General features: G+C 31.7%; 2 protein-coding genes across 5 annotated transcripts; both read right to left on the reverse strand.

The window, feature by feature from the left end:
* Positions 1-1150: 1150 nt before the first annotated feature.
* On the reverse strand, positions 1151-16889 carry LOC113366627 (mitogen-activated protein kinase kinase kinase 12-like). Of its 2 annotated transcripts, none has more exons than XM_026608263.1 (11): positions 16623-16889; positions 5541-5845; positions 5263-5446; positions 4610-4812; positions 4070-4535; positions 3791-3988; positions 3531-3690; positions 2406-2565; positions 2166-2282; positions 1619-2006; positions 1151-1552 (listed from the first exon to the last, which is right to left on the reverse strand). In XM_026608263.1, the coding sequence occupies exons 1-11, from the start codon at positions 16796-16798 to the stop codon at positions 1279-1281; spliced, it is 2631 nt and encodes an 876-aa protein (XP_026464048.1). In that variant the 5' UTR covers positions 16799-16889; the 3' UTR covers positions 1151-1278. The 2 variants fall into 2 exon arrangements, with proteins under 2 accessions (XP_026464048.1, XP_026464049.1); XM_026608264.1 differs by lacking the exon at positions 16623-16889 and adding an exon at positions 12658-12953 and having other exon boundaries at positions 1153-1552.
* A 2889-nt stretch (positions 16890-19778) lies between these two features.
* Positions 19779-25999, reverse strand: LOC113365673. Of its 3 annotated transcripts, XM_026607187.1 has the most exons (13): positions 25792-25999; positions 25503-25635; positions 24166-24427; positions 23839-24088; positions 23627-23767; positions 23094-23553; positions 22739-23024; positions 22320-22482; positions 21927-22184; positions 21670-21809; positions 21271-21598; positions 20995-21190; positions 19779-20918 (listed from the first exon to the last, which is right to left on the reverse strand). In XM_026607187.1, exons 1-13 carry the CDS (start codon positions 25873-25875, stop codon positions 20716-20718), a joined length of 2904 nt encoding a protein of 967 aa, XP_026462972.1. In that variant the 5' UTR covers positions 25876-25999; the 3' UTR covers positions 19779-20715. The 3 variants fall into 3 exon arrangements, with proteins under 3 accessions (XP_026462972.1, XP_026462973.1, XP_026462974.1); XM_026607188.1 differs by lacking the exons at positions 25503-25635; positions 25792-25999 and adding an exon at positions 25077-25235 and having other exon boundaries at positions 19781-20918; XM_026607189.1 differs by lacking the exons at positions 25503-25635; positions 25792-25999 and adding an exon at positions 24703-24719 and having other exon boundaries at positions 19781-20918.
* Positions 26000-26028: the final 29 nt, after the last annotated feature.

A 26028-nucleotide genomic window follows, 5' to 3' on the forward strand; every position in this document is an offset into this window, starting at 1 on the left:
GATTGCTTTCTAAAATTATAGTTTTTGATATCAACTTACTTAACAGTTTAGTAAAAAAAATTCATTGCTTTACTTTATGAATATCAAATATACTTCAAAACTGCTTGAAACAAATTCAAATAGTAGCAGATGTATTCTTAAATATAATCTTATTTCATGTATCAATACAATTATTTTTATAAAACATTTATAATGTTTATAGCATTGGTCTTTTCAAATCATATCTCAACATCTCTAAATATTTACACATATATAACTGAAATAAAAACTAAACAATTCTGTTTGTTCATAATTTATTAGAATACAATAATAAAGTTCATTGACGCAATAAAATATATAGATTACTTATATACAAATTGCATGTCTCTTAAGTATCTAATAATATCAATGGTTATGGGAACTAAAAAAAAATATTCTTAATTATTTTAAAATGCTAATTATTAATACATCATATAACATCACATATCATTGCAAATAGTGCACAATAAATTCTACACTCTATTCTAAATATTAGAATAATTTTTATTGCATAAATTGTCTCTGTGGAATGTTTTTAAATTCTACATGTGCTTTCACACTTCCTATTAAAATCTTACATTTTGGAGGTAGATATGCCAAATTATAATATATTATTATAAGGCTTTATTACACAATATTTTGTTGCATTCACAAAATTATATTTTATGTGAATAATTGAAGTGCTAGGCCATCAATTAATATATCATTCATAATTAATTTTAAGTTTTATGCATATCAAATTATTTAAAACCACACAATTATAAAATACTGCATCTATTAATTCAAATGCTTTGATATCTAATGTATTTTGTATGGGGCAGGAATTAAACTGCATAACATGCATTTGTATTAAGGAAAAACTGGCATAATTAATTTTCCATCACAGATTCCAAAATCTCCTTTTGTTACAAAATTAAATACATGTCCTATAATAGATTTTCTTAAATAATAATTTTTTTAAAATAATTTCACAAAAATATTCTGTTACTTTTGATCGTATTCACAGCTATTTAAAAGGGCAGTCAAAGTATAAAAACATTTTAAATTTAATTCATTCCAAAATATGTAATAATTTCTTAATAGCAAATTTCATTTTATTTCATATGCACTATAAAAAGCAGGTACTATTTCTAAAAATAGGAAAAGAAATCTGTACTAATAATATTTCTTTGTAAGTACGACAGATAATTACTTAAAATCACACTAAGTAATGTCTGGAAAATAAAATCACTTGTGTAACCTTAAATAAATATGGATATCTTAATTAGCATGTATTATCTTAGGAAGATCCTCAGATCCAGAACATGAACCTCCTGATTCGCCATCAGAAAGTGGGATTTCTCTGCTCATTTTACTAACTTTTGCGTGTCCTTCCAAAGTGGAATCCTGACTCGATGGGAATTCTGAAGTCTCTTCCTCTTCTTCATCAGATTGTTTCTGATTTCTATTCTGCTGTGGAGAACAATGTGGTATCGCTGAGTTTTGTTTATGTCTTCTTGAACGAACACCAGGACCAATGGGCCTTCGAGCAATGCTATAAAAAAGCATAATAAAATAATATCATATAAATATGCAGTTTTTGAACTCTGTATATACTAACCTTCGTCTTCGTAACGGAAAATCACGCCCTTTAAAAGTCTCTCCCTCATCGGACCAACTTTCAGTTCCATGATCATTTCCATTTTTAACGCTTCCTCTGTACAGACATTTCTCAGTAAGTAACTCATTAACTTTTCTACCCAATGTTTCTAAATGATCATCATCACTGCTGCAAGTAGTAGGTTGATGATGTGTTGATGCTTCTAAATCATGAACTCCAGTTATGGATTCAGAAGTTGGGTCATTACTATTTACTCGATCTAGAGTAGTTGATGCACGGTGACTTGTGTAAGAATCATATTCATGATTATGTAGCATGGTATTAGTTGAATGCTCAGTGCACCGCAAAGGACAAGAATGAATACCTATGTTGCCATTATGATAATCACCTAAAAAATAAATCATATTCAATTTTTGTAATACATATACAATTATGAATAAGTAAATGAATTGAAAGGTTATTCATGATATCCAAGTGCTTAATTGTCTTAATTAAGACAATTCCGTACTTAAGTACAGCAACTTATTATATTTAGCAATATATTCACCTCTGTCAACAAATAGTTTATTGTCTTGTGATGGCGAAGGAGTTACATCAGTTTCACTAATATCCATGGCTTCTGTTTGTGTCTCGCAATCTACTAAACGCGTATTGACCACTGCATCTGAAATATTGTTTTCAAGATTAATTACTACACGATTTACCCGATTTTAAATTTAATCGTTATTACTATAATCTGCTAGTCCATTACTATAATAATTCAAATAATTTTCAATCCAAACTATACCTAAGTGATCCGGTGGCTTCGGCCGCCTCGTGGAATGTCTCGATCCGTGTCCTGGTTTAGCTCGAGGTTGTCTGGTTGTCGGTAGCGCTGGTGCACCAACTATAGATCTTGGACGATTAGAACCATCAAGTTCTGCATAGAGACATGAACGTATCGGGCTCTGCAATTCAAACATAAGCCAATTAATTTAACAATTGTGGATTAACTCAAAATCATAAACATAATAATAATGTATTTGTATACAACATGTAAATCATCATATCCAAACAATTTTTAAACTTAGTAGGTAGGTAAGTTTTTTTTTTCTTTCGCACTGCAATTAGAACTTAAACAATCTATAACATATTGCAATGATATTTCTTAATTGCGTGGCTTTTTGGAAGGCAACGAATTTTCCGTCTCTATTTGATTGATGCAGCAAGGCCAAGAAAGAGCTATTTTCATATGATCATTTTTGAAAATCAGTTAATTGGAATCTTAAATGTTAGTAACAACTAATTTATAATATTTATGAAAAAAGAATTCTATAATTACCCAAAAGACCTTCAGAAAATAATATATTGCATAATTACCACATAAATCATTCCGATAAGGGTAAAGTTTGCAAGAAAACCAAAGTACGATATTCCGTGAAAAACAATCCGGCGTTTTGTCAATGTGTGGGCTTAGGTATAATGGAATCTGTTTCCGCGAAGCGAGATCAATAGGGTGAAACCCACGCGTTCAAAAAGTTGGGCGAAAGCCACTAGTAGCAAGGGTGGCCGAGAAGGGTGAAAAATAATGTAGTATGAGCAACCCCGTAGAACCGAATGGATCGCGTGACTAGACTTGACGGCGACCTATACTAATCTTCCTGCAGTTACGTGCTTATTTTCACTATTGCTATTGGGAAATCATCAGGAATGTATTTGATTATGCATAACAGTGTATAATTTAATAATAATTTAATAAAGAAATATAATTTAATAATTTAATAATAAAGAAAAACTTTCAATATATCTGTTTTTTGAATATTGTGATAACAACAAATTTTATCCGGCATAGTCCCTTACGCAATTTATGCAATATATATACAAAAAATAATTCAGCTATAAAAGGTTTAATAATATCAATATTTTTACTCACCGTAGGTTCGTCAGGGCTTGTGGTTATAACTGGGCTCACAGGAGACACAGGTGAAGATTGAGTAGCGGCCGATCTTCGTCGGGATAGGCGGTCTTGAGCTTTGCGCAAAGGATTCACGATCCTTTTATTTGAATGCTTTCCGGACGTCTGTTTCTCGCGCCTACAATTTATTAAGAAACATTGACATTTATAGTACTTGTATTATTTTTTATAAAAATGATAATTTTTATTCTTATAAGTTAAATTTTTTGAATACATACTCGGCTACCATGCGCTCCCTCTGTTCCAGTTGCAATAGCACAGCCGTCAATTCCATGTATAGATCATTGGTTCTTCGCAGCTTCCTCTGGTACATCTCTCTTACGTCTCGAGCATGACGCAGTTCTTGCATTCGCATTTCTATTAGTTGCTCCTGATTTGCCAGTTGCTGTTGTGTCGGTACAGCTCGTAATAATTGCCTAAAATACAATAAATTTGACTCATTAAATACATTATTCAGTGTTTGAATTAAAATGAATTGAAATGGCATTTAATGCTACCTTGATGATTCTGCCATTTTGTCTCGAACTTCACTCCTCCACGTTCTCTGAGCTTTAATATAGGCTTCTTCCGACTGCTGTTGTAACAATTCTACGCTTGCAATCTCCAAATGCCCTAACACCAATTTAAACGAAGGTCTATTATGTGGTTTAGAACTCCAACATTGGGCAATCAAGAGTTTAAAGCCTTCTGGACAAGCCGACGGTATAGGAAGTCGCAAAGAATCATTGCCAACGCCGTAGATTATCTGAGTGCTATCAGCATCTTTATAAGGTGGTTCCCGTGTTAGTAGTTCCCACAGAACTACACCATATGACCAAACATCCACTTTTTCATTGCAAGGTTCATTTCGTATCATTTCGGGTGCCATCCAAGCAACCGTACCTGCAAAACTCATTTGAGTGCTACGATCACACCATTCGCGCGATGTACCAAAATCACTTATTTTAACTGCTCCTTCCCGACCTATGTATAACAAAAATAAATCAAATGAAGGTCGCAATAAATATATAAGTACTAAATGGTAAATTATGATATACCTATGAGTACATTAGGCGACTTTAAATCTCGGTGTATGATTTTATGCGCATGCAAATATTGCATGCCTAAGGCGATCTGTTTTGCCCATGCCATCAGCCTAGACGGTGGTACTTCTTCTCCAGCATTCAAATGATTATAAAGGGTTCCGTACGGACAAAACTCCATAACTATGCAATAACAAGGCTCCTGTGTGCAGACACCCCTAAAGAAAAGAAAAAATCATCAATATGATGTAACAATCATAACATCATAAAAAAGTAAATATAAGTCAATTTTCAAGAAAATGATTAACGTAATTTAATGGTGTAAAATAATATTTATTTGCAATATTAATTGTCTGAAATTATAAGATAGCGACCGAAATGCTACCATTGTTTCTCTTGTAATTATTTAACGAGATAATAAGTTGAAATATGATATCGCAGACATCGAATGTTCGTAAATTGAAAACAATATCAGTTCGCGCAAACAATAATGCGCTCATCCTGCATCATGTTTATATTGTAGTCATTATTATAATGCGATAACAAGACTGACGTATGTGAGCTTACGTCAGTAGTTTACAAAGCACAGAAAAAAAGAATTGAAATCCTGTTACTTCATATCAAAAACATGCATGCTACGATTTCTGCATAAAAATAAAATCACTTACTTGAATTTGATTACATTCTCGTGGTCCAACTTCCGTAAATGCCTGATATCAGTTTCGTTTTTCCTGAGAACTTTTTTGACAGCAACAATTTCGCCATTTAATTTTCCAGAAAATACGGCGCCTTGAGCGCCCGAACCTAACCATTCTAGGTCACTTATCGTCTCGAATGGTATCTCCCAGTCATCTGAAGAGCAGATTATTAAAAATATGATAAAAAATAAACAATAACTAGAGTTCGATAATAAACAGAAATGAAATCGAAAGAATTGTTCTCTTACCTGGTTTGCATTTTATTTCGCTGGGAGCCGCTTTCCCGATGAGTGAAAATACAGGTTTCATGCATCCAAATAGTCCATCCATCCACCCAACTGGTTTGTTAGCGGCTGTAGTAGTAGCAGCTCCCGATTGTTGTCCTCCATGGCCCCATTGCTGCTGTTGGGGGCTGGCATCGATGCAGCCTTCCAAAGCTTTGTTACCTCCAGGAACTTCGACAACGACTCCAGGTGCTGGCTTGAGATTCATCATGTCACCCATTTGAGTACTGAGTCCGAGTTGGCCGAGTTCTTCTTGGATGCATAACATACTAGAATCGAATGATAAGATGATAATAAATTAATTTAGATAAATAAATAAATATTAAATGATCTACCCCTGCAGCTTTGTAAATCTTGGCGCCTAAAGTAATCTTATAAATATATGGTGTGTAAATGTAAAGGCTAAATATGTGATATAACTGTTAATTTTAATTAAAAATCTAATTCTTAATTTTTGTTGCTTCTTAAACGCTCAGTACACATAGGAAACATGAAAAATTTTATTCGATCCTAGAAATATCATTGTACAATTGTTCAATTTATGCATTGAAACCACTATCCTTTGGTCTTTTTTCGACAGTAATTTATCAAATTCCACGTTCCTTAACAAGTTAATATTACTATTCATGTAAAATATCAAGTTTTTATTGAAAATTCCATAGACCATATGCTACCAATAAATAATTTCCAACAGCAAAATACGGTTCTGATGTCAGGTATGCGGCGTGTCCATTGCGTAACCTTTACAACAAACCTGGGGTTTATGAATATATGGTATTGAATATTCGCTTTGACTCCATAACTGGCTCCGAACGTCTACAACCAAAAATTATGCGAAGATAATGATTTCGCCTCGAAATGAATACATATGCTGAAATACACACCTTGAAAATCACTAAAGAATGCGATTCGTGTACCAGTTACCGATACGATAGTGACAAGTTCTTACTTGTAATATTAAAGAAATGAAAACTAACGCACAAGCGTACATATATCACTTTTAGTCCAAAAAATACACATACAATATTATTATCAAAATTAACCGAAATAAATATTTATAAACGTCCATTTATTATTTTCGTTAGAAAATCCAATTTGCTTTTTGAGGTCTCTTGCCAGCCTGAATCCATTGGTACCATATTTGGAAAAAGTATACACAGGCCAAAATTTGTCCTTCAGTCGTCGATTTCTTAAAAACGGCAGCACCGATTTAAAAAATTTAAAAGCCATTTGATGAAACACGATAAAGACTAGCATTGATTAGTTTTACGAGATGATCGGCACAGTCATTTCTTTACAATTAGCAAAAAAGATGAGTGCAAAAGTTTTCGTCCAAAAATCCTGATAATTCAAAAAGAATTGGATAATTCAAAAAGAATCAGTTGTGAATCGTGCTGATCAATGACAGGGAAGTTTCACCTAGTTTACAGTAGGCGTGCTCATATACAATAATATTTAAAAAAGCAGTATAATATTTAAAAAAAGTAAATAATTTAATATTTTTTTAAATTATATACTCCATTATCGTATACGAGTTGAAACTATGTAATGATAATTTCCTAATATTTGCTTGATAACCGTATGTTATAATTTTAATGTAGGTTTATGTTATTTTCTAATCAATGTATAATACTAATGAAGTAATGTTTAGTTTATAATGATGCGAATTATTATCAATATGCCGTTAAATCCAATCCTATACGCAATGTGTAAATTGGTCCGTCGATAGCCTTGTGCTTACCATACTTTCATTTCGATATTTGCAACATACAAGTTAATGTGTACTGCATGCTGTGTATAGAGTACTAGCGTTATTTATTGCCTCAGTGCTTCTAAAACTATGATTAGCGCAATTGAATCAAACGGTTTGAAAATATAAAATAATTCAACACTACGCCCTGACTAAATTGAATTGTTATAAAAATATTGACGATCACACAATATTTCAAAAATACATAACATATCTGTCTAGAAACTAGAGCGATTTCCAAAGTGGTCCATGTGGACTCCCAGGGGTCTATGGCAACTTTCAAGGGGTTCACGTCAGCGAAAAAAAAATTCGGAGTCTATAAAATAGAAATGAAGGTCCACGGTAGTGAATCACAATGGTGAATATATATTTCCTTATAATAAGATCATATACAATATTTATAAATCGACCCAGAAAATAACAATATTGAATATTTCTATAGATTTATTTAAAAAAACGATATCGGTTCATGACACAAAGAGCCCACGACCCAAAAAAGTTTAGGAACCTATGGTCAAGATATTTTAGATTTTAGAGATTTTATCAGTGCATAAAACATAACATGAATTTAATAAAAAAATATAATATTCGTTCAATGAAACTAAAGTTAATTATCAAAAAAATTGTGCACAATTTTAACCATAGTATCAAATTCTACACAATTTTTTTCATAATTAACTTTAGCAACTAATTTCACAACAATTGTGGCTTGTTCAAACAAAAAAGTTGATAATTCTCAAAAATATAAAAAGTTTTATAGTCATTGGGGATCGTTCTAGTATTACGTAAGCAGATTTATTACAATTATTTACCCCCCCCCATCCCCCTTGTCAGCAAAAGTAAGCAAAGCTCTTACTCCCTACCCCCATGCTTACGTAAACATTTTGCAATTATGTAAAAAAATAAAAATACTACCTATGACGTAATTATCATCCAGACTCCCCTGCCCCCCATGCCAACCCAAAATAAGCAAATCAACAACCCCCCCGCCCCCCTATAGTGCTTACGTAATACTTGAACGGCCCCTTGTCAGTCAGTAAATCTGATTATAAAGATTTGTTGTGAATAATTTATTTAAACAAAAATGAGTATGTTTAGTTTTTTATTTAAAAAAATGGTTACTTTAATGATAATGTGTTTTTTAATTACAATATTTGTTACAACTGCTAAATAATTTAACGTCTAGTAACAATTATGAACAATAACATAAACTTAAATAAAAAAGAGTAATAATAAAATTAATAAAGGAAATAAATAAAATAATGATAAGGGGCCGTTCAAGTATTACGTAAGCACTATAGGGGGGCGGGAGGGGATTGTTGATTTGCTTATTTTGGGTTGACATGGGGGCCAGGGGAGTCTGGATGATGATTACGTCATAGGTAGTATTTTTATTTTTTTACATTAATTGCAAAATGTTTACGTAAGCATGGGGGTAGAGGGTAAGAGCTTTGCTTACTTTTGCTGACAAGGAGAATGAGGGGGGGGGGTAAATAATTGTAATAAATCTGCTTACGTAATACTTGAACGATCCCTAATTAATGATAATGTATTTTCAAATCAAAATATACTATCGACAACCATTGGGTTCCTTCTAACGGAAGCTAATTCTAACATCAAAATAGATGAAAAGGCAACCATCGGGTTGCCTTAAACAAAACAGAGAAGAAATATCAATCAACGTCTTTGTCAATCAATACATCAAACAAATCCTTGAAACTTTGATATTCATTTTGTTTTAATAAATGATTAGATCAGGTATATTTTATAACGATCATATCAGAAAAAAAATATTAATAAATTTTAATAGCGTATCGCAAACGAATTATTCGCAATAAAATTATAAATTACTACAATATTCATTTTATGAGCATATTTGTTAGAGAGCGACCTATTTCACTCTAGCACAACAGCATTAACCAACGAAATCTAGTTGGATGTTTTTTGTTATTATCAAAACCGAAAACATGTTTCTGAATTGTTTATTTGTTCAAAGAATTCATCCCGCTGCGCTGTCGCATTTGTAATATTTGAACAATCGATGTATTATTATTGTTATTAGAAATCAAGTTTGATTATTTGTCCCAGAGGCATCGAAATGACCCAAGTTCATGTACCTCGGCGATGTGTGCAAGAGATGCCGATTGCCGGGTGCATTGACATCGAGAAAACAACTCGCTCTCATTCTCGCTAGGGACCAAAAGCACAAAACTTTGTACCTGCAATCGTAGTAATAGTAATAACACATATATCAGATGTAAAAATAATCGGACACACCATTTTACTAGGAAATCATAACATGCAGCAACTTACAAGTGTGCAGAAAACAAAAAGGTAACTGAAACAGATGGTTTAAACTTTTAATTCTCGTTAATAGCGGATATCTGAATGAAAAATCATTGTTTTTATTATTAATAGTATATATAGTGTTAATTATACATATATCCGATATGGAATTTATCGGATACAATAGAAGATCAGAACAAGATGCCGCAGCATAGTGCAAACACCAAATAGATAACAGAAGGCATATGTTTTCAATATTTAGTTTTCGTTTGCAGGTATCTAAATAAAAATTAAATCTTAAATAAATAAATAAAATAATTGCTTTAATCATAATTTATAAGTCATACTAAGGGTATGTACTTTGTATAGATTTAAATCTCATTAACAAGTTCTATTTAGGCTTTGCAGAATTTTTTTTTAATCTACAATTATTATACATTTTTTTTATTATATTTTTAACAGCAATCAGAACCTTACGTCCTATGAGCTGTTGGGCTGAAACTTCTTTCTTCGTATTTTTAGATGGAAACCCAATGGTTAATCCATCCATATTTGATGATTTTTTTGTTATTAGAATTAATCTAATAGGGCTGACTTTTTATTGGTGCAGCAATGCCGGACAACATTCAGTAATTTTTAGGGTAAAAAATAGATTTAATCAATAAGAATATTCTGCTATTTATATAAAATTTTCAACTGTTTTATACGACGAATACCAATACAAATAGTAATAACAATCTATAAATAAACTAGTGGGGTGGGTGGCATCGTGCCTTAAGGCAAATTGCTGGAACTTTCCGTACCGTAAAAAAATGTTCGAGGAATACTGAATGTTTTCAAATAGATTATTATAAATATTGTAACATTGTCTAATATTTATAAGAATTATATAAACTGAATTGCAAAGTTGAAATTATTTGTAAAGTATATTTGAACTATAATCAGAATTAAAAATAAAATCTGAATTATTTTCAATATGCAAAAAAAAAAAATTTTTGATAAAAAAAAATGAAAAAAAAAGTTGGAACAAAAATTTTTTTTTCCAAAATCAATTATTTTGTTAAGACAAGCAGAAAGTTCTTTGAATCATTTAAATCGGGCGCTTAGTTCTCTCAAAAACTGCCATTTTTTACATATTTAGCTTCGTATCTTTGAAATGGCCGGGCCTGCCTTTGCCAAAATCTGATAAACACTTCTCTCAATCATTACTAATTGTTTTTTAGAACCTTCAAATAGGATGCTTCGTTCTCTCAAAAACTCGATTTCTATTTTCTGCACTCTTTGCTTATTATCTCCGCAACTGCTGGACCTGCCTTTGACAAAAACTAATCAGCTCATCTCCCTATCAATAGGAATCGAATGTTTCTTGAACCATTCAAATCAGTTGATCCGTGCGCCCGAAAACGTGAGTGGAAATTTGTATCCATACATACACACACACACACATCCATTTTTTCTGAGGTATGCCAGTAAAATGTTCAGAAACCTTCAAAACGTCGAGAAATGTAAAAATTTTCAATTTCGATTTTCGGCCCATTTCAATAACTTACCCTACGGGAAGTTAATAAATAAATATAATGATAACTAGATGAAGTCTGCGGCTAGTATTCGTTTTAGTCTGACAAATTAGCTTCCCAAGTATTAATTCATTTGGGCGGTCGTTGATTTTGTTTTTGTATTTAGTAAGTTTAAATTTTTCATCCGACTTCAACATCGATTCAACAATCCTTTATCTATTACCACAGGTGTGTTGTATCGGCACACAGACGTAGTCCGCGCGTCATTTGTGCGCGATCGAGCAGCTCTCCGGCACCTTGCCCTAGTCGGACAGGTACGCCCGTCCGTCTTGCCGAATCTATTTGTTATACACATCGGCCACATCGGCCACCTTGCCAACTTTATACCGTTATGAATTGTTTTTCGAATTTTTCATAAATGTGGGCTCAGCTCAGCAAGCAGACGTGCAAAAAACCGAGAGATAACATACAGATAAAGACATAACATACAGATATATCTGTTTCAACTGATAAACATACTTCGCCAAAGATAATAAATAGATTCGATGGTATTGTAATTTGCATGGAAAAAAATAAATGAATAAATAGGTGTAAGTGGCATTTTGCCTCGATGATATTTGCATAAACTTCCCGCGACATGTGTAAAAAAAATCAATATATTGATTTATGAGTTTTTATTAAGTATTCAGAGTTGCGGTAGAGATATTATAATGTGAGAAAATATTGCAGATTCTTCAATTTTGTACAAATTTTACAAACATGTTATTTTTGACAAATGATTTAAAAATTATACATTGTTGAAAACCAAACACGCTCATAATTCATCCCAACCTTTATTAATTTATATAAATAAATTTCTTGAGGCCTGTAATATATTAGTTTATTCAATAAGATCAGGAATTAGCCATACAAAGTATAGAATAATTAAGAAAAAAATCAACGATTAATTATGAAGAAACGGCCCGGCTGATCTTTACCAAAAATTAATCAGCACGATTCCTAAATAATATTTCTAGAACAGTTTCTGAATTTTTAAAATCGGTTCAGACTTTTTTACGAAAACGTGGATTTAGGGTTTTGCACTTTTCAAGTTACAATGTAAGTTTATTATAGAAAAATTAAGAATTTACTTTTATTAAGAATAATTGTCTGTTTGAGATACAGTAGGTATTTTCCAAATTTGTCGAAACGTCGAGAAAACATAAAATTAGCAAATCGGATTTTTTTATGAAAACAAACTTCTTTTTCGAGAAGGTAAAATAAAGGAAATCGTTTCTAAAAAAAACATCGAAGAAAGGTAAAAAATCTGCTCGCATACAAACACACACATACATTTTTCCAATTTTGGTGTCAAACGATTCAGAATGACTTGATACGTTTAAAAAACATAAAGTTAGCAAATTGGATTTTCTGACCAAAACAATCGGGAAAAATTGTAGGGCTGAATATATGAATAATCAGTCAACATATTCCAAATGCAACATAAATTATTATACGAATGTAGAACAATTGGCGCATATGGACGTACCTTCTTTTAATAGTCGTTTTGTCCTTATTCGCTTCCTGATCAGGTGGTTCTTTATTTCCTGCACTCGGGCGTGTAAAGGCGCTACAAAACACCATATTCGTAAACACTGATTTGATTTATTAAGAGGCCACCCCGTTAAAACGTGTGTTTTGTTATTCTAAAAACTAACTATTTTTTATTTCGATTGGTGGTTTTGAACAACGCGTGACTTGAATCGCACTGTGGTCACATCATTGTTAGAAATGCGAGAACGGCGAGAACGATGTTAACAGCTCTAGATGATGCTTTTGTATTGGTATTTGTATACGAAATGAAACATGGATGGGAAAGCGCATGCGTTCGATTCGTATTGTTTGCTTTCAGAACAACAAGCAGTGGCGGATAAGGCGGGGATAAGGATAAGTTAAACATTGGCGAAAAAATCCAAGCGAAAGATCTATAATTGTCATATAAAATACAACCTTAATTTATTGCATTTTGAATTACATTTATCAATCATACCAACAACTTTGCCAGAGAACTACTACAAGTAGGCAAACATAGTTCAAAACAGGCTAAAACGGAGACATCTCAGGGAATTGATGTATTGTGTGGGCAGATGATTAATATTAAAAAAAACTAGTGAGGTGTATGGCATCGTGCCTTAAGGCAAATTGCTGGAACTTCTCGTACCGTAACGAAATGTTCAAGGAATACTGAATGTTTTCAAATAGATTATTATTAATATTGTAACATTTTCTAATATTTATAAGAATTATATAAACTAAATTGCAAAGTTGAAATTATTTGTTTAAAGTATATTAGAACTATAGTAAGAATTAAAAATAGAATCTGAATTATTTTCGATATACAAAAAAAAAAATTTTTTTGAAAAAAAAAGTTGAAACAAAAAATTTTTTTTTTCCAAAATCAATTATTTTGTTAAGACAAGCAGAAAGTTCTTTGAATCATTTAAATCGGGCGCTTAGTTCTCTCAAAAACTGCCATTTTTTACATATTTAGCTTCGTATCTTTGAAATGGCCGGGCCTGCCTTTGCCAAAATCTGATAAACACTTCTCTCAATCATTACTAATTGTTTTTTAGAACCTTCAAATAGGATGCTTCGTTCTCTCAAAAACTCGATTTCTATTTTCTGCACTCTTTGCTTATTATCTCCGCAACTGCTGGACCTGCCTTTGACAAAAACTAATCAGCTCATCTCCCTATCAATAGGAATCGAATGTTTCTTGAACCATTCAAATCAGTTGATCCGTGCGCCCGAAAACGTGAGTGGAAATTTGTATCCATACATACACACACACACACATCCATTTTTTCTGAGGTATGCCAGTAAAATGTTCAGAAACCTTCAAAACGTCGAGAAATGTAAAAATTTTCAATTTCGATTTTCGGCCCATTACAATAACTTACCCTACGGGAAGTTAATAAAACATATTGTTCTATTTTATAAAAATGTATAAGTATAAGTATGCATTCGATTTGTGGTCCCATTATGGTTGAGCTTGTAAAGACTATTTGCTTACTATTGAAAGACTTGGAAATATTCTTTGTGCTTTTTGTGATTGTTATAGTATTTCTCCATTCTCTAGATTTAATAATTGTGAAATAAACTGAAAGGATGTTTAGCCTTATTGTTATGATTTCCTAATAAAAAAATGATGTAGACTGGACATCATAGCCATAACCTTACAAAATTGTTGCCAAATGTTGATAATAAAATATTAAATTTTCCCTTACTTTATTTTTGTTATTATTTCAAAATCAATTGATAAAGGTATAAAGGTAACATGTATTTTTACTTTAAATATTTAATAATAAACATTAGTTCAGTCATATCATCATATTACATGAATAGAGGCAAGAGGGTCCACGACAAACTCCAAGGGAAAAGTTTGAAAACTGGAGAAATGAAGTAGCACTGGTTACTTCCATAAAATGTTATTAATATTATGCCCTTATATTTACTAAATATCTTTACGAACAATTGTAAATATTGTTATAAAAAAGAATATATTGTTGTTATTGATGAATAGATACTCGACAAATATATCAAGACATATTTAATATAAAACAATAAAATATATAAAATGAATAAATATAATATATAAATTAAATAGTATCTTCATTTATTGTATAAATTATACAAAGTTAAACCATTTAATATATTTTTAAATATTAAACACTATAGAATGATATACAGATTTGTGTGAAATTGTGAAATTAGAATTTTATGTAAACTATGTAAATGACTAGCATGTATATTTATAAGTGTCCAAATAGATTAAAATAAGAAAAATGAATCTATTATATTAAAATTCTCAAGCATATATGATATGTTATGTACCTAACTTTAAAAATGGAAAATATTTGGCGAAAGAACTAGAAGTATAATACCCCTATAGAGGGTAGTTTGTAATTGCTACTTTTGCATTTAATATTAAATTTAATATATTAAATAAATCAATTATATCATATTTCTGAAGCTGGTATACGAAGAGCAGTTTTCATTTACAATATTGCAAATTTATTATGTGAAAATTTAAAATATTGGCCGAAAGAACTCGAGGTACAGAGTAAGTTATAATAGTTTCTTATTTTATAATAGTATATAAAATACATAGGGTCATAAAATATTAATATTTAGTTTCTTATTATGAGTTTCATATCTCTTCACGTTTGATACATAAAATTAATATGCTGTTTAATAGAGAGTCTAAAATAAGTCAAAATTATATTTTTATTGGAAATCAATTAAATTATTACTAAACATTAAAATAAATGCCGTATGATGTTTATTTGGAATGTTTCAACTAAAAATAAATTATTTAAAATTGTGTTAAAAGTAAATTGTATAACACAAAATATGCATTAATAATGCAATAATTCTTTATATTAAATATTAGCAATAGCAATAATGGTATTAATATGCTAATGACGATTATTATTTTTGTGATTACTGTTTATGAATAAATGAATAAAAAATTACGATTAGTGGTTAGAGATTAAAATTGTGCATATGTTTTATATTTGATAGATTTTCAGTAAAATAATAAATTAATTCAAATACAAACATTTTTCATAAATGTATTAGATAATAGAAGAAGGTAAATATAATAATATACAACTCATAAATAAAATTAACTAAAATGTCATTTTTTTAAAAATGTATGATACGGATATGAATGTAAATATATTACTTTTTCCATTTGATATTTCTTGCAAAGAAGACTTTCAGAATATCTTTAAAAATCAAAAAAATCTAAAAAAATTACTCAAGCTGATGATTACAATCATTAATTTGAAAATTTATATAAGCCGAGGATTTTTACAACCTGATTAAGTTGTATTTATATCCAAGTATATAAATAAACAAATTTTAAAGGAGCTTTTAAGTTTTAAGAACAAGAAAGCTTAGTAGCGCGGTGAACAAAAGAGTGTTCGTAATTCTGATTAATTAATTAATTGCAATATTTTCTGTTAAATAAGTTTATATTTGTTTATCTATGTTTTAGACATCTCGGAAAACTTTTTAGGATTTTATAGATTATGAATGATATAAGACATTCCATAATTTAGGAAAAGTATTTTTTATAAAATGAAAATATTTAGAATATCTTACAATCTGACATTGCGTGATGTCGATTTTCAATTGAAAATATAGATCAAAATATGTTTCCAATTGAAAATTAGTCCATCTCGGGCACTGCGGTATGAAATGGAAATGGGAAAAACTCTCACACAATACACTTATTCCCTAATCGAGTTTGAGTTTAAATCAACTCACAGACCTGCCTTAGGGTAGTACTACCCATTATTATTATTATTATCTTACAATTAATAATCGAACATTTCTTAACTACTAATTTTTTTTTAACTCGACAATATCAATGTTGTTGAAGTATTTTAATCTTGTCATTTGTATATCAATAGAAAACAAATTAAAGAAATCATTGTGGATGTGCACCTGTTCGTGAAGTTATCCCTATCGTGTTTTGTGGCTAGACCTGAAGACAAGATTACGGCACCATTGGCAGCTGTTTGATATAACATCGTCGTCTGCTGATTGGGTTCCGCGCTTTCTTCCGTGTTAAACGGTGGCCCTTGAAGACCCCGTTCTAGACTTCCCACAGGTGTAAGCATATCACTTAATTAACAATGTATCACTTACAAATTCACCATTTTCAATCAATAACACTTCGACACTCACAAAAAACACCTGTATTTCGTAATGAAAAAAACGTCGCAACGCGGCCGAGCTGTTTAAGTGCCAAGTGCCCGCACGGAACTAACTTCACAACGATGTCAATTCAAAATGGCTGCATCGGTGTGTGAGTGCGTGACGTCGAAAGGTGCAATGGTTCTGCCTTTAGCGGGTGGGAGAAAGAGAGATGCCGTGATGCAAAAGAAGGTTTAACGACGATCGATTCAATTTGAATCGCGAGAGGGAAAGAGACGGCACCACGCTCGGGCGCCCCGCTGGCGGATCGATAGCGCGATCAGGGCTTCACGACGAAAAAATCATTTTTTAATAAATAACAAAATCATTGATTGCGTTTTATAATTGCACGATTGGAAATGATTAATTATGAACGAATATTTCGTTTACGTAGAAAGAGCAACAAAATGACTATCGCTATATTCCTATCTATTGCAAATTACATGTGCATATCCTATACAAATATAAAAACTATATAAATATTTTATTACTTTTATATATAAACAACTTGGTATATATTTCTCCTCAATTAAATGTTATTGAAAAGTAATTGCGTATACAATAAGTAAAACAAGATTTAGAAAAGAGAGAACCGTCTCTTGACTTTCACTGTCCTTACTGCTCAACTTCCTAAATTCGTACCGAGGGATGCTTCCAAGAATTTCCTACTGCATTGTACAGATTTCCGCATCATATGTATGTGTATATTATAGATACACAGATATGATATAGAAATGTATTCTTCGAATTTGAACATTATTTCTATCGCCGATATGATATAATTCTTCTACAGCGTGCTCCAGTGAAACTTGTTCAGATATGTCTTAAATATTGAAACGCTCAATTAAGAAAACCGGTTCTTTAATAGTCGTGTTGCACACAACAACCGTAGCCCGCCATTTCAAACCGTCTAATAGACTAATAGAATTACGTTATTATATTTAATATTAATAGATAAAAAACTTTCAACCAAAATAATGTTTATTTATACATCATAAATTTGTCAGTAATATATGAATTTCAAATTATGATCATGTAACTTGACTAGTTGAATAATTAAACAGCGGCGACACAAAAATATTCAATATTCATTACATAGTTCATAATATTCTCAGAATTATTACATACTATATAAATTTAATAGAATAAAATAACATCCATATCAAAGCTCGATTTAGATAGACCGATAGACCATTGATAAGACTTTTTATTGTAGAAGTTTGTTTTAAACATCATAGCTAATTTTTATTTTATTTTCGAAATTTGCTTCGTCATAACTACATAAAGTTTATTAATGTATGTAGATATGAAAAATAAAGCAAATTTTCAAAATAAAATAATAAAAATTAACCATGATGTGTAAAGCAAATTTCTACAATAAAAAAATCATTGATGAATGGTATATCTTTGAGATGAATATTTTTTGTTCTATTATATTTATATAATCATAGCCAATCTGGGGTGGTTTTGATATATAATATAAAAAAAATATTTTCTATTTTATATATCATTTTATGAATTATGAATTAAAATTGTAAGACTATAACAATCAAATTTGATTAAGTAAAGCATGATAGTTTTTTTTTATCTTTATTCCAACCAAATTCAACAGAAAAACAACCTAAAACAGTTTTACCAGTTTTCCTTAAGCCTATTTTCCTCTGTACAACATTTGGCATAACAAAAACACTGAGGCTGAAACATGATCGCCCCACTCTCTCTTGACAGTAAAACCCAGTGCTCTCATTAAAAAGTAGAAATGAAGATAAAAAATAACATAACATCTCATAAAATATTAATAAAGAGCACCATAATATGTCATAATGCAACAACATGCAAAACAGAGAAAAGGCGGCCACGAACATTCTGCATACGTTTATGTTCTATATATAATATATTACATTAAAGTTATTAACATTGTTTAACTATCTCAAAAAATACTAAAAATATATTTATTTTTATCATATTAAATTCAGTAACAGACTGTTTTCTATTTAATGTGAATTGGAATTGAAAAATAAAAGCTCACAGGGGCTGATCATTTCATCAAAGAATTTTTAAATATTAAGCTACATGTATTCATTTTAAAAGGCAACATTTCAATAATTATGACAATTTTAAATATATACTTTTATGTGCATTTCAATAAATCCAAATCATTCATTAACCACATGAGCATTTAAACTATCAAAATGACCAAGGGTAGAAATAGTGATGCTTTATGTTTTTTATATTAATCTATGTTAGATGAGCGAGCAATCATGAAATAGCCTACAGACAACTATCATATTTTTATTTTTACAATTTTAACAATCATACTTATGAGGTACAATAGTATATAATTATTATCTGCAATATATGTTTATATTAGTTGTACAATTTATATTAGTTGATCTATGAAATGTTGCCAATCAATCAAAAAGAAGCCACTGTGATGCCTTTTCGTCCAATTTACAATTTAAGAAATTTTCGTGATTAGAGGGTGTGACTTATATTTAAAAAAAATTATCAAGAGCCAAAATGATTTAGATCTGAAAATTTCATTTTTTTATAGGCTATCACAGTTCCTCAACTCAACACAGGCATTTTTCTTTGACTTTTTCCATGTACAATCTTATTTTTAGACAGTCATTATTAAACAAATATACAATGCTCGTTAATATTTATATATAAGTGTCTCGAGCTATAAAATTCATATCTTATAAATATAGTTTAAATATTATCCCCAAACTTATTGAATTGATAATGAATATTAAATCCTAAAGTTATTAGATGCATGTACATAAAGACTATCATTTTAAATATTTCATTATGAAGATTTTCAGTTTGATTATACATATAGAAATAATTCTATAAACAAATCAATCAATATTATCAATTGCAAACATAACTCGTGTTGAAGCCTTTGCAACAAAAACATTTTAATGCGAGAGTTAACACGTTCAATATGTATTGAAAACAAAAATATACAATGACCACTAGGGCTATTAATCACATTTTTTTTACAATTAATCTGATTAGTTTGTATACATAAAATCCATAGTCCATCGATTCTAGAACTATATTATAGGCCATCATACACAAGTTAACAGTTCATTGTCACTTTGCTCAAATTACTTGATATACGTCAGCAAAAGCCAAGTACATAATATGGCCAAAACATTTACACATGTGATTTTCATTTATTTACTTATCAGAAATTGATAACTTTTACTTTTTTTTATATTTATATTATGATTTATGCAATATTAAACACACAATATCAGAACTTTTTAACAGGCTGATATTGCTCATTCAACTTTTCTAAATTAATTACACATTAACATTATATCATCCCGTCTTTCTACTTAATTTTCCAACTCAGTCAATGGGATAACACACAAAGAGTAGCCAAAAATGAACAAACATGAAAAGAACACCCAATTTCTTTTCATTTATCTACTAAACTAAATATTCAAAAACAAAATTATATATAAAACATAAAACAATATAAACCACAAAGATATAAACAAATATGAATAACAAATGAATGACCGTATCAAATAGGTTATTCATACATTTCTTTAACAAATATCAATGAACAAAATTAACCTACTAATCTATTACTTCTTATACAGAAACAATTTTTTTCACAGTCGATCTCACAACAGCAATCATTTGTTGCAAAGGTGATGAGTTCGACAAACCGTTATAGTAATCAAAACTATCGGTACCCTTTTTATTTCATTTTATCCTTAAACTATCACAAAATATGGTCCAGGGGCATCACCGAAATCACTGCACAATTAGTTTAGTATGTCAACTATCACGAACATAGTAATAGGAGCATCTGATCTAGCGGTCACTTAGGGCTGCGCGGTCCTAGAAATTCTCGAAGTTGAGGGCGCGTATTGCGTCGCTGATTTTGTCCTGTTTGACCTTGATTTGGCCCCAGCGCTTCATTTCTATAACGACCACCAGAATTTCTAGATGACCCATAGCGCTGTGTGCTGTCTCTGGCTGATTGTTGGTGCTGTCCATGTCCTTGCTGTTGTTGCTGCCCTTCTAAATAAGAAAATAACCAGTTTATAGTCAGTTTAAATCAATTAGATCATTTTTTCTCTATGATATCTGCATTTACCTCTATTTTCTCTAGCTTCAACGGGAATAGTAGAAGCACTGGCATTGGCACTGTCTTTCCTTCGTTCTTTTTCTGATTGACTATCTGCATTTTGCAAAGCTGCTACTGCGGCTTCACTCTGTTGTTTCTCACGTAACAAACGTTCCTTATGATGCTGTGCAACTTGAGCATAACTAAGCCGAGCAGGGTTTAAATCCTAAAAAAATTAATGCAACAATATTAAAAAAGAACAAAATGGGACATATATATTTATTATTATTATTAAAATAAACTTACCAGCATAGGAGGGCTGGGACTTCGACCCTCTCTACCTGAAGTCTGCATTATGTGCTTGGAAGTAACAGTATTATTACCAGTTGTCATTGTTGCAGCATTTGTAGTTGTAGGTGGTGATGCAGAAGTAGGTGCTAGAGTCCCATGAGTCAAAGATGTTTCTGTGGTTGATATCACAGCATTCATGCTCATTAAAGTGTCATCAGTTCTAGTAGATTTATCTGCCATGGAGGTAGTAGTATTTTTAACAGCATTCGTCGATATTGAAATATTTGCTATAGAAGTGGTTATTGAAGGAACTAAGTTGTGAGCGCTGCGATCATTTGGTGCACTTAAATAAAATTTTGATCATTAATAATCGATTTAATGTTAACTGTATTTTGTTTGCAAGTGATTACTTACTTATCTGGTGTACAAGGAGGCGTAAGAGCAACACTACTTAACTCAGGAGGTGGATCATCTACTTGTTGAGTTACATTGTTCACAGGACCAGGAGATACTGATCTAGGAGAAGCTGCATCTATACTACTATGATGGGATTCCTGTTAATGAAATCAAGAACTCAGAAAAAACAAAAAAACAAAAAATCATCAAGATACAAAATTAAAATTCTAAATAAAATTAGTTCTAAATATAACATATTTTGATATTTTTATTACCTTACTAGATTTTGGTCGTGCTGTGCCTTTAACAACATCTGCTAATCTGTTTTCACCCCAGTGATTACTACCTTGTGTTATTTGCTCATGGGCAATTGTCGATTCATTAACAATTGGTTCAGTTGTCTGATGCAAAACTGATACTACAGTTGTGTCAGATCTGTGCATAATCATGGAAGTAGATGTGTTGTTAGCAGTTGAATGTCCAGGATCTTCCAACCCTGGCAGAGGGGGAAAAGCACTTGCTTCTAAGTCAAACTGTAATAAAATATATTCTTGAGTATATGAAACTAATATGAATGAATAATTTGACTTGACTATACATATATATACATATATTTGTTTCATACTGTTATTTATCAGCATTACTTATAGCAAGATAAGAAAAATAACCTGTGTGTTCGCATTGCTAGACAATATGGCACCAGTCTTAATGTTATTTGTGTTATTAATTGGAAGCCCCGCATTATTAACAACTCTAACTCCCAAAGCTTCATCTTCTTTTCTCCGACGTCTGTGACGCGGAGGAAGAGGTTGCTCTTTTCCAACAAGTGATCTATAATATTAAGAAAGTTTTAACATTTTATACATGCTGGCATGCAAGTGATTTCTCATAATAATTTATAATCATAAAATATTTATAAATTAAACTGTATTCCTATGCAATCCTATAACAAAAGATCAGTATAAAACCTAGGTTGTTTTTTATTAAGCAACAAAAAAAAAACATGATTTACATTTATAAAGATTAGAGCCATAAGGCCAAAACGAAAAGCTATTTGTACCAAGTCTCAACAACATAATGTAATTACCTATATGAATTGTCATCACTATCAGATCGCATTGCTGCCGCACTGGCATCACTATCACCAGCCATTTGATTCACAGCTCCAGCACTGGCAGCAGGAGCAATATAAGCAGCTTGTGCATAATGCTGTACATTATTACTAATCCGCTCATCCCGAAAGCCCTTATGAGTGTGGGACCAATCTAAATTTGGTGAATATTTATTGCCATTTCCAGAGAAGTTCTTAGTTGTGACCCCTGTACCTTGAATACCTGCTTGAAGTGGACGTACCAGAACATGACCTGAATTATCTATTGCAATTGTATTAAAATTTATATGAACATGCATTACACAACTAAGTTTGTGATTCTAAATATTACCATTAATGTTGCTGTTGGATCCGCCACGCTTATTCCTATTATTGCGCTGATTTGAAGATCCGTATCGATTACCACTTCCAGGAGGCTTGCCAAAAGCAGCTTGTGGTGCTATTCCATTTACTGGAAACATGCTTCCAATATCAAAGTAAGTAGGGGTGCCCCACTGCGTCAACATTGAAGGAAAAAATGATGGATTATGTTGATAAGCTGGATAAACATGCATCTGACCATATGGAATAGCAGTAGGTGCAACTGAAGAGCCATTGGTGTAAAGAAATCTTTGTTGTCCAGGTTGGAAAGCAGCAGTACTAGGATCAAACACCCCAGGCGGAGCTGGAGGTGGCGTACCATGTTGGTAACCATTTTTCATAGTGGGCACATTCACATTAGGAGCTGCAGTGGGCAAAACTGGCAGCCTGTTCATTGGTTTCGCCTTAATACGTGCCATGATTGGTTTTCCCTACATTAAAATAGAATCTTAGTTTTATAACAAAAAATATATCATCATTATTATCATATATTTTTTTGCATACCTGAAACTCACGTATTTCTTCTCTTAGAAACTTGTAGGCCTTTTGAGCATCATCATCTGATTCAAATGTTACATACCAAGAATTATTGTGAGCAAACTCACATGATATAAGCTTTGGACAATTTTCTCCGGAAAATAAATTCTAGAAATGAAATTTAGTTGAACTTGATTCATAGCAATAATAAATTTAATTACATTCCAATTTCAAATTACCTTTACTTCCTCTAATGGTGTATTGTCTGGAATTTCCCGAAGTATAACTATGCAACGTTTATGGTTTGGCCGAACTTTTAAGCCCTCCTCATCAACTTGGACATTGGGCGATTCACGTAATACTTCTGTTATTAATTTCAAGTCTTTTGTAAGGCGTTTAACTTGATTGAAATTAGCCACAGTCCAAATGGGTACATATTGATCATTGTCCATTTGAGATATAAGGTATGCATCATTGACCAAATTTTCTCTGTTGAATGATTCAAAATATTTAAATATGATAATAATGCAAAACATATATGGTGTAAGAAGTAAGCAATAACCTACCGAGAAAAGTAATATTCCAGTTGTGTAGATAACATCTGTTTGAGTTGATCTATGGGCATTGCAGTCACATCAGTTCCTGAGGCTGGCGGACTCGAACCATCTGATGGTTCCAGAAAGCATTCTGTCCCCTCAGGTGATCCATTAATTGCAGAATACTCCCCAGAGACCCCTGAGCCCAAAGAAGGGCCCAGGGACTCAGGAGCAGTGTTATACACCACCCCTGAGGGGAGCTTCCCAATGTCCCCATTCATGTACACGTATCCTGTAATCAATGAAGTCAATTAAAACACTGCACAATTTAATTTTTTTACCATATTTCACTTTCCTCTGTTGTATGTATTAACGTTCTAATTACATACATATTTACATTACACATTCAATCATATGTATTTTATGCTAATATTTTAATTTGGTATACTATTTTTGTATAAACATATATGTAACTTAAATATAAAGTGTAATACTATCCATTTCTGTCAAAAGAGAAACACTGCATCAGAAAGTCATTCACAACACTTAAATTTTGCAAATACTTACAAATTAAATATAATCAGTAGAGAAATTCTTTAATGTGATGTACAGATAACGTTACAGCCTATGAATGTGGGCCATGAATGAACATGTGGCTAAACATATTCCAGGTTTAAAAATAATACTTGCACTTTGTCTTCGTCTTAAAAGGTCGTATTACAAACTTAAGTTGTTTCTACACTTACGTTACCACACTATTGGGACAATCACTTCACTAAATCCCTATTTCATAAACGTTAAATATGCGACAGCAATGACTTGACCTATCGACGATCATTGGTGAGGTGGATATTCTCGCAGTACTGACCGCTTATATTTAGTAATGACCACATTGACAACAAACACACGATATGCACATGATTTAGCACTAAATTTTATACCTTAAATGTCTAAATTATATTTCAATCTGTTACAAGCCCCGGAAACCATGTGCCTTATCATTAAGATTCCGTAATATTCGTACTCATTGCAAACGAGGAGACATCGCATACATTATTCGCAGTCGACGCCCAAATCGATGTTTGTTAATTATGTGGGTAAAAACATCATGAAGGAAAATGTCAAACACTGGACAAATGGATACATTAGTAAACGATTTTAGGGGCTTACCGATAAAAATACGTCGTCGAAATTGAACACAATTTCTCACAGAAACCTGTAAAATGGCCGACACACGGCACCACAGCACATTCCATAGACACGAAAAATGTGAGAAGAATGCTTTCTCGCGGTACGCGCTCGCACTATATCGCGCGCTAAATACAAATTTGTGATTTTTATTTCATGAACAGTTTTTATTCACTGACCTGCCGCATCAGACCAAGGCGACGCAAATTCCCAACATAATTCAGAATTCGGATCATCATACATTTCTGTTTTCTCAGTATCAGATTCATCATCTGCATCATCTCCATCCAGATCCTGATTCATGTCCACCTGCTGCGATAATTTTTGATTTAAACATAGAATTATAAATTAAGAACATTAAGTTAGATATAAAATAAAATGTAAACTAGGGCTTCGAAGTAACATTAAAGTAATAAGCCAAATATATTTAAAATCAATATTCTTCAGCAGACAATCTGCTTCACATACCGGATAACCGTGCACTCGGTAATATATGCCTAAGTGTGGTATTATAAATGGCCCTTCATATAGCCAATCGGTTTCATCATCCATGGCTTTATGGAATTAATGAAAATCGTATTTTGGAACAAAACGATTTGCAATGTGTTACAAAATCCACACATAGACCTGCCAGGAGATGCGGCATTCGCGAACGACCGCACCGCATGAATGACTGCAAAATTCTGAATGCCCAACAAGCATGGG

This window comes from Ctenocephalides felis, unplaced genomic scaffold (genome assembly GCF_003426905.1).
Source record: "Ctenocephalides felis isolate EL2017-DRISC unplaced genomic scaffold, ASM342690v1 CF-g0.4_SCAFFOLD_01170, whole genome shotgun sequence".
Taxonomy (NCBI): Eukaryota; Metazoa; Arthropoda; class Insecta; order Siphonaptera; family Pulicidae; genus Ctenocephalides; species Ctenocephalides felis.